The 10118-nt window shown below is 45.7% G+C and overlaps 1 protein-coding gene across 2 annotated transcripts in view; it reads right to left on the bottom strand.

Annotated features, from left to right (window-relative positions):
* Positions 1 to 7890: 7890 nt before the first annotated feature.
* CACNA1C (calcium voltage-gated channel subunit alpha1 C) overlaps positions 7891 to 10118 on the bottom strand; it is a 494372-nt gene continuing 492144 nt past the window's right edge. For both annotated transcript variants that reach the window (XM_075727966.1, XM_075727965.1), the window contains 2 exons: positions 8455 to 8778; positions 7891 to 8187 (listed from right to left, as the gene is read on the bottom strand). In XM_075727966.1, coding sequence (XP_075584081.1) covers positions 7891 to 8187; positions 8455 to 8778 — 621 coding nt within the window. The remainder of the gene's footprint in view (positions 8188 to 8454; positions 8779 to 10118) is intronic.

The following is a 10118-nucleotide window of genomic DNA, read 5'->3' as shown; positions in this document are numbered from 1 at the left end:
TTTAATCACCTCCCTGGTTTTATCATTTTGTGACACTGCTAATTAATAGTAGCAGCAAAGCCTGCAGTTCTGACATTTGCGTGCAAGTCAGGGAAAAATATATATACACACACACGTAACTGAAGAGAAACATTCTTTTTTCTTTAGGTGTTATTTTGCTCGATCTTATACCAACGCACTCGGACTGAGTACGCTATGATTTATAGTGCTGCAACAGGAAATGCGGTGCTCAGCTGGCAGCGTAATTGCTTGATAACCATAGTAGAACAAATTTGTTCAATCGAAAAGTAAATGCGTGGTATGTTACTTATTATTGTCCCATTAGCTTCATGGCTTACGTATATACTAATTACACTCTATTTAGGCTGCAGGCATTCATTTTTTCATGTATATGCTTAATAAAAAAGAATCCTGTGAAGAAAATGTTAAGCGTGTGGTTATGCATGAGTCACACTTTGGACGTCATGACATGGCAGACTTTCTGTAGTGACAGCAGTACAAAGAGTGATTGGATTTCCTAAGTTACTGTTTCACGGGACAGGCTGTGACTGTCCAAGATGGTTCTGCAGGTCCTTAAATACACAAGAGAGCCCATGAATGGCAGCGGGACTGGCGATGGGAAATAAGGGCTGCAGGAAGCTGTCTTACTTTTCAGCCACTGCTGAGAGAAGGGAGCAATGTCAAAGGAGTTCTGATAACATTTACAATATTAAACAAATCTGGACATTGTTTAGAAATTTATTAGCAATTTTAAAATAACATCATTCCTTAGATAAAAATGCAATCTTACAGGAATATACATTTGTCCCACACAGAGATGACCCTATAGCTCACTGGTGGGCCATTCACTCTAACTTTCCTCTGTTGATTTTAAAACGTGCGAGAGGGCAAGACGGACTCTGGCACTGATGACAGGCTTACATGACGGTTACAAACTGTACAGCATTATTTACAAAAGCATTTCTGTGGGTTCATGAAAACTAGATATAAAATTGTGGAAGGAGGTAAAGAATTGAGACAGGGAAGGGCTTGGGTGGAGGTGCAAGGGAGGGCTGGGAAGGTGGGCAGGGAGTGTAGGGAAGACTGGGAGAGGAGGTTTATATCTGGACTGATTTATACTTGAGAGAGGTCATTTTACAGCTCTGGGCAATTCAAATGAAGGCAAAACACTTATATTTATCAACATTTATAGCTGATGATCAGCGCAGGAAATGATGCTCCAGGGCCTGAACTTAAGAGGTGCTGAGGAACCCCATCTTCCCTGAAGTCACTGGGAAACACAGGTGTGCAGTACCTTGCCGGGCCAGACCCAAACCGTGCAGACGCAGGCCAGATACAGTACCCCCCCAGACCTTAGACAGTTTTGATCCTGCAGTGCTCAGTCAATTGGTGCTGATGTGAATTCAGACTGAGTGAGAGATCAGCTCCTAAATTACACTTTCACTTCTGAAACTCGACTAGATTCCAACCACTTCTTGCCAGAATTCACCCAAAGCGACTCATCCCTTGCTCTACCAAGCGGCAATTGTTTGGAGGGAGATTCCATCATTCGGAATTGATTTTTAAGGCAGTTTTAAAAGTATCTCCCCCTTTTTTTGTGTGTGATGCAGCAATATTTGTCAAAGAGATATTTACAACCTCACTCCTCCTCCCCTGAAATCATCCCACATTCAAACTGTCAAGACTGAATAAGCCTGAACCACTTCTATGAGCGATCATAAGGTTGATGATATATAGGTAGTATTGGCTGCCAGTCTACCTAGGTGCTTGAGATTGGAGCAGACTGGCTTAGGATGCTTAAAATATTAAAAGCATTACAGCCTGTTTGGGAAAGAGCTTGCATTTTGCCTGGCTGGGCAGAATGCAAAATGCAACAGAAAACCACAGGTATTTCATAATCTGAACAATGAGGCTAATGAACGGTGTCCGAGTTTGTGGGTCTGTCTTGAATAGGAAAAATACTTTGGAAAGGGGCTGTTTGAATGCTGGCAGGAAAAAAAAAATATCTGTTGTTGGGTGGAATGACGCCTGCTCTTGCCTGGGCTTGCTGCTGCTCTGCCGGGCCTGGGATGCAGCCGCTAACCCTGGCCTAACGTATGGGCTGGGCAAAGCCCCATGAACTTTGGGGTGTGGGAGTGGAGGCTGTCTGTGTGGCATGGGGTAGAAAAACAACAGCATAGGAGTGTGCAGATGAGCTCCTGATCGTGCCTAACTAAGCCCTTGGTAACACTAATGAAGATTCCCTTATTACATCAGTCATTGGTGCTGCTCCTCTCAATTAGCCCTTTAGAAAGGGACTTGATTAAGTTGCCTAATTGTCTCCTGCCACCTGAGATCTCTGCCATCCTGGTGGGGCTGGTAGCTGTGACACCAGCCCTGGGGAAGAAGTGTGTCTTTCTGGACCAGCTGCTGCAGGCCAGGCAGAGTACCGTAGGGTATCTGAAGTGGCAGTAGATGCCCACATTTAGGCAACTGAGTCGAGCCCTGTGCCCCTAAAGAAGGCCTGTTTTTTATGCTCAAGTGTTAACAGTTAAGTCAAGCCCGCCGTAAGGGGCAGGGGAAGAATGGAGGATTTAACTAGAACACTAAAGTTTATATCAGAAGAGGGGTTTGGGTTTGTTTTTTTTCCATTCACACGTGATGCTACTGACTTCTCTGAAAGCAATTGGAGCCAGTCTGTCTTTTCGGTACAGGACATCTCTCTTTGGCTGTGCTTCTGCCCTCACCTGCCCCATCTCAGGGTGCTGTAGCAGCAAGGCCATAATGGTTTCTACTGTCCAGAAACAAAGTGCCAACAGAGAGCAAAGCTTCACAGACTGAGATCCCATTGGAAAACTTTTGGATCCCTGGGCTTGCTAACCCAGAATAAAACTTTAAAAACTTTGCAACGGTCAAAAGAAGAAAAAAGAAACCCTGTGCAGCTATTGACATTTATATTTCTTAGACTTCTTTGGAGAAGAAAATAAGTGGAGGAAAGATACAATCAAATTTTTCTGGGCCCACTTCTGTTCTCCACATTCTTTGCATCAATACAACCTCCTTGGACTCTAGTGCCCTCCATCCTTGCATTAGCAAGATGGAAACTGGGGCTTCTGACAGCCTGGAATATTTTCTTTATATGCACTACAGTTTTCATTATGGGAATTGATAAAATCTCACCACTAGCAGAAGCCCCCAACTGGATTTACTTGTGTTATCAAGTTTGTTGTGCTCCAAATTCCCCAGTGTTCCTCTCCCCCACGCTGCCCCTGCCACGGGGACAGTCACAACGGGACCGTGCATATATCTTAGGATACTCAGTTCTGTCTCAGTAGGGCTGCTTCACTTCAGCTCACTGGACCAACGGGTTGGGGTTTCTCATCTACACGTATGAAGCAAGGCCTCCAACTTCATCTATGACACAGGTGAACAACCCCACGGGCTTGCGGCGCCGTCACCTCGTACGATTGTGTCTGTGTGCAAACGCGCATACTTTTCATACAGCAATCTGAAACTATCAGGCAGAAAAGACACAGGAGCCTGGCTGAGACCCATACAACTGTTATATTGGCGTCAGTCTAAAGAAAGCAATGATACATTGCTTTGGAAATTATCAAGAAATGTAAAAAATGCATTTGCCCTTTTGTTGTTGTTGTTGTTGTCATCGTTGTTGTAGTCATCGGGGCAGGGTTCTGAGTCAGAAAACAAAGCAGAAATAGATGCGATTCTGTACATGTTGCCTCTCCGGCTGTCCCTCCGCGCTGGGGTGTGGTGGGCAGGGTAATAAAACAGGCGGGACCCCTGCAGTAGCAGCAGCATCTACACCATCATTGTTCACGTGTCCAGCTGAAGAGGCAGATGATGCAGAAAAGGTCTGTGGATAACGAAACTCCAGCTCTGGATCATGAGTTCCACTTTCTTCCCCATCACGTCAGCCACACAGAAAGAAGGAAGAAAAAAAGAAATGCACCCGGTGTGGCTGGCCCAGTACTGCCTGGAATAATGAGCAGGAGTGATACAGGGAGGAGGTTTGTGGTTTTATAAGAAACGTCTTTAGTCTGCAGTGTACTCTTGCAAGTCAGAGATGCTCAGCGGCAAACAGCAGATCGTTTTCCCCATTCTTTCCTTTCCTTTCATGCCACTCCTCAGCCATCGGTTCCTTCAAAGCTTCCATCCACAGCACAGTGATTGTACCCACCATCCACTCCCATACACAGGGAAAGAAGGACACTCCAGGAACTCAACCTGCCCCCACCTTCCCACCGTCCCCCAGACTCTACCTCAGCTGAAGGAGGCAGTAGCTCTTTGCTCAGGCCTGTCATAGTGTGCACATCGAAAGTACCTCAAATGAAAAAGAAAAAAATATGCCGCCCTCCCCAGAAAGAGAAATTTGCACAGCTGGCACCAGCAATTACTAAATTTAACACCTGCGCCTCAAAACGCAGAAGTAATCTGCATTCTCTGTGTTTTCCACTCTGCAGGACCTAAGGGGTCTTCCAGCAGAGAGAGCGGGGTTTTCCCTGGCCATTGTAGGCTCTGACCCCCAAGGGAGTCGCAGCTTTCACCGGGAATACGTGTGGGGTATAATCCTTCCCACCATTTTCCTTCCCATCAAGAAAAATACTAGAAGGTGACATGTGCCGTCAAGCTTCCAAAACGCCCATTGCCACCACTAATTTAGATCAGTATTTTGTGCCTCAGGAGCAGAGAACACCTCTGTCTCCCACTGGGAGTGTCAGATAGACTTTCTAGTGGAAGAAAATGAGATAGGGACCCCTTACTCTGATTTCATTTTCAGAAACAGCCAGGCACAGCATTATTTCCTTTCAAGTAGCTTTGGAGCACTTCAGCACTAGCAGCAGCAAACTCTCAAAGGGAGACATGCTTGTGTGCCCATCTTGATATAGGCATGAGGGATGGAAAGGATGAGAATGACCGACATCAACTGGTTACTTTCTCCAGGGAAGTCTTGAATTAGGACTTTGATGCCAGGTGGTTGTATAAATTGATTCCTATTTCTCTACTTTAAAAGGATTTGGGTTTTTTCAAGGTATCTTGAGCTGCTACTGGCTGGTTCAAAGTGACACTGAAAAAAGTGCACTGTCAAAACCACCATTTGATATTTCTGCTTTATGCCCCAGAGAATCAAGAAGAAAAACAAGGGCATTACAAATATTATGTAATCAACATATTCAATAAATGATGTTCTCAGACATCTGCAGAAGCTCAAGATTTGAATGAAAGTTTAGCTCTGAGTCAGATCACACCTCCTAGCTCAGCACTGATCTGCAAGTCTGTGAACCGTCTTAAGAAGGGATTAAAAACAGCAGTAGTCTAGACAAAACCCAGTTGCATAAAATCTAACAATACCTGCCTGGTTTTTCAGCCTCTCTCATGAGTTAGGGCCAAGTATCAGTGTGAGGAAAGTCAAGAGAGGTTCACGCTCACTAGTAGGGAAATATGGCTGGGACATGCTGTGATGTCAGATGTTTTGTGACTTAGAATTTGATCCATCCACTAAAGTCTGGGAAGAGGGATGAGACCGTGCATAGGGACACAAAAAAGTCACTTAACATCTGCATCTTGACCAGACTGCAGCAATTCTCGTAAGCAACGATCCAGAGCTCTCCCTCACTTACCCTCTGCTTTCAATCCAGACCAGAGTTAGATAAGTTTACTTTGCTAACAGTTCAGCCTCTTGCATTTGCTTATCCCAGGATCCTGTTATAATCGATCAGGGGCAGCTATTTAATAAAAGAAATTTGAGAGCAGATTTTTGTTTCCCCACTCCTTGAATTGCTGGTGCCAGCTGAATATGTAGAATGGATCTGCCAAATGGGCTTGGGGGTCTTGCCACCCTCAAGTGGGATTAGACCTTTAGAGAAACTGAGCAAAAGGAAAGAGAATAAAGCCTGAATAAAACGTCCCGATCTCGGGAAGAAAGATTCTCTACCAATAAAGTAATCGTGCACATTTAAAGGGAGTGAGGAAGAAGGAAAATGAACACAAGATATGCAAAATCAGTAACGTTCAACCTGTCAGTGGATTGCAGAATAGTTACTTACACCAGGTACACTTTGTTCATTGTACAAATTAAAAAAGGAAAAAAAATAGTACCCCTTTCCCCAACCACACGTAGAAAAGCACTTAAAAGTTCAAAGGTAAAGCTTGGCACATTCCAAATACGAAATGATTCACTTGACATGCAGCAAAATATACAAGAAGTGATTATTTTTTTTCTTTTTTTTTTTAAACAAACTTAATTCAATTCATTATCTTTGCTTGGCACAATTGCAATTCATTTTAAAAAAATATTTGAAAAATACTGAAACTGACCTGAATTCAAGTATAACAGTTTCTTCAACAGAAACATTATCAATGCAATAAAACATTACACGGAATATATTGAAGCGTAACGCCTTCTGGTTTTTTTGTTTCCCCCCACCCCCGCAATTTTTTTCTATACAGTTTTAATGCCAACACAAGTTACAATTGTATTTTAAAATTAATATTATTGCATTGTTTTTGCATATCTTGTGGAACAGAAAATGCAAAGAGTTACTGATTCCCCTTTCAAAAGCAGAGACAGTGGTTTGTTTTTGCATTCAGATGGCCCCAGATACAGATCTCCTGCAGCTCAAACCAGAATGTGGAGAACTGCATGCACTTACACACACATGCGTGCACACGCACACTCGCTCCGTATTGCTCCCACACTCACAGGTGTACTTAGCACTAAAAAGAACCCAAATCAATCACTCAAATGTGCAAGACTATATCAAGTGCATTGCCTACTACCTTTAAATTATAAAACAACAACAAAAAAAGGAGGTTTCAATTACTAGCAAATAAAATTACAAATTCTTGGTGTACATAATGGTTGGTAAAACTCGTCTATCGTTATACGTCTACCAAATTTCAATGGAGAAAAAAACCCAGTTTAAATAATACAACATGATCAAACCAATTTAACATTTGCAAATGTGAAAATAAACCAAACCAAAAAGGTAGGTGATTACAAAACGTTGTAAACACTCCCTTCTCCCTCCAAAAAATAATAATAAAATAGTCAAAATAAAAACTGCAACATGCTTTCAAGAAAATATCAAACTGCAAAACAAGGAGAGATCTACACAAGCCCACCACCACCTCAGCAAGCGCGGGGCAGGTGGGCTCAGCACCCCCGCTCTCCCACTGGCTGGCACGGCTGGCTGTCTGAGCTCCGATTGGTCGGCAGGAGACGGCCTGAGCTCGGATTGACTGGCAAGTGACTGCTCGAGCTCGGATTGGTTGGCAGGAGTGGCTGCCTGAGCTCGGATTGGTTGGCAGAGACTGCTGCCTGGGAGTCTCGGCAGGGTTGGGCAGCGTCGCCACCTGCCCCCCGGGCGCCCTCGGGCTCCTTCTGCTTCCTCCTCCCCTTGGCGGTACGGGAATCCACAGCAGAAGGCGGCCTCCTCTCCTTCCGAATCAAAGGGCCTTGGCTTTATGGAGACGGTGAGGCTCATACAGAATATGTGCAAAATGATTTTTACAAGCAAAGTTGAAAGACACCCGTTTGACGCAGGGTCCTTTTGGCTAGGGCCATCCACAGGAAGCTGAGGTTCCCCTTCGCGCTCGGGAGGCTGTTGTTGTTCCTTGTGCAGGGACTGAAAAAAAGAGGGAGCTGGCTCTCCTCCTCTTCCTCCTCCTCCGCCTCCTCCTCACTCTTCCTTCATGGACACGTGCTGGGGTTATATCCGCTCCTGAAAAGCTTTCTTACACCACCCAACTCTGCGACTCGTCCCAACAGAAATGAATGAAGAACGCTGTTCCGGTTACTCCAGGTCACGAGAACAGTGAGGCACTTCTGAAACAAACCCATTAGGAACATTGAAACAAATAAAAAACCAGCATCGCTTCCAGCCCTGGCAACTACAGGCTGCTGATATAAATCCTGCTGTCCTTGAGCTCCTCCTGACTTTTTCTACAATCCGGGTTCTGCACCTCTTCCTCTTCCTCTCCTGCACTGTCCTGCCCTGGGTCCCTGCAGTTAACAAAAGGCAAGAGGTTGCCATTGGGGCTCTGCTTGCTGTTACCATTGAGAATGTTGTCTGCTGCATTTTCCATCTCTTCTATCGTCATGTCACAGGCGTCTGCGAGCTCCTGGGTTGTGACCTCAATGAACTTTGGATCTTGAGCAAACTGCATCAGTCCTTCCGAAATCAAGACCTTCAAAAGCAGGTAGGGAACCAGAGACAAAGACATATGTTAGTATTCTGCATCATCAACCCTGTCGCACCCCATCACAACCATCTTTACCGCTGCATTTTCCCCAGCGGTCCTTCTCCCATTCAGGCTGCTAACCCCTGCTTGGAGACGGGCTCTCCTACTCTTGGCATTGTGGGCAGCAAGATATCTGCTGCCCTGCTCTTCTGAGGGCCGCATTTCTAGCTGGCCTTGACACTGCTCGTGTCCTTCACGACTCTGCAGTCTTACCGCTTCCACCAGGCTGCCAGCGCTGCCGTGAAACTGCCTGCTGCTCCCTCCAGTCTGGCTGGGGACAGTGAGGGAGACCGGCCTGGCTCTCCTTGGGCTGCTGCAGCTGCTGTTGTCAGTGTACTGAGAGCCGCAGTGGACTGACGGGAAGCTGCTGTTGAGCTTCTCGCTGGACTCTGCCCCGTCGAGGCGCAGAGTTGGGATGGTCTGTTGCGGCCAGCCACGGCTGCAGGGTGTAGCGGGGGGCGTAGCACAGAGCCGAGAGAACATGGTGGGGGAATGGCTTCGCTGGAGCAGGGGACTCAGGCCGGCCACTGCTAACGCCTGCGGACAGAGGAGGAAGACAACGAGTGAGAGCCTGCTCTTAGCCGCAGGGCTGGAAGGCGGAGGTGCTGGAGAAACTACCCGAGAAAGGCCTGGAAGGTCTCGAGGCTTGTGGAAACAGCTGCTAGCTGCTGGAATGGTTTGGATGTTTCCTGTGAACTCATTTTGCAAGCTTTCCTTTAAATGGTGTATCCTGTGCTAGTGCCAAGCACCAGACTGAAAACTCTCACGACTGCAGTTCTTCAGCCTCGGAGCCGCTGCACTGACAGGAGGGATGCAGCCCCACTCCCCACAGCCTTGCCAGAAACACCACCTCTTCTCCAGTGGGTGAGACGGCAATTCATTTTCCCACCACTGCCACCACCCATACTGCTAGCTTTTACTGCCAGTTGCTGTGTTTTCTGTAAGTGTCTACTGTGGAACTTGAACGGATACCAGATGTGAATTTTAGATGTGTCTGCAGTTGGCAATAACTATAAATCCACCACTGGATTTTAAGGCATCTGCTGGTGGTGGGAGGATCAATATCTGTTGATTATACTTCAAGCCATCCCCGTCCTTCCTGTAATTGTATACACAACCTCTGAGTCATCCAGCCTCCTTTTATATCAAATTTCTCAAGAAGCTGCTTGTTGCACAAGGCTGATATGATGCCTTATCCATGGTGACTCCTGCCTTGTTCCATAAGCAATGCCGTCAGAGTCATAAGCTCATGTCACAAAGTTCACTACTGCCTAGGATGAGCCCAAATAAATGCATAGAAAATACAAAAGACATGTGGACTGTGTTGCACAGTTAGTCTCATCCAGCTTCAGCTATCTGAAGGCTATGTGTTTAGTGTAAGCTAACTGTGTAGAGAGACACCAGCAAGCCTCCTGCCTCTTTTGGATACCTGCCTGAAAATGCTGTCTGGAGGACAAGACTTAGAAAAGACTTATATTTGCCCTTTGGAGGTGCTCTTTCCCTCTGTCGACCACAGTGAGACTGAACTGTCTGGTTTAAACTAGACAGCTAACTTTAATGTACCTAAAGTTAAGTGAAGCTCAGTCCATCTGCCACTGAAATCCTTGGGAACTGATAACCACGCTGTGCTAATGATTTCAGTGACAGATTAACAAAAGAATCAATTATTACTCACCTACAGACTTCACCAAGATTTTCTGAGGAATTAGATGTCAGACTCTTATCAAATTTCAGTGAGGAAGAAAGCCCTTAAAAATTCATCTGTGTAAGTCATGCCCTGCAGGCTACGATGGCCTCAGCACATCCCTTAGACTGCCGGGACTTCAAGGAGAGCCCTAGACCTGTCAGGCAGGACAACTGTACCAGTTTTTCATCTT

The sequence above is a fragment of the Pelecanus crispus genome, chromosome 1, assembly GCF_030463565.1.
Source record: "Pelecanus crispus isolate bPelCri1 chromosome 1, bPelCri1.pri, whole genome shotgun sequence".
Classification (NCBI taxonomy): domain Eukaryota; kingdom Metazoa; phylum Chordata; class Aves; order Pelecaniformes; family Pelecanidae; genus Pelecanus; species Pelecanus crispus.
This window is presented reverse-complemented; position numbering and strand designations above follow the sequence as displayed.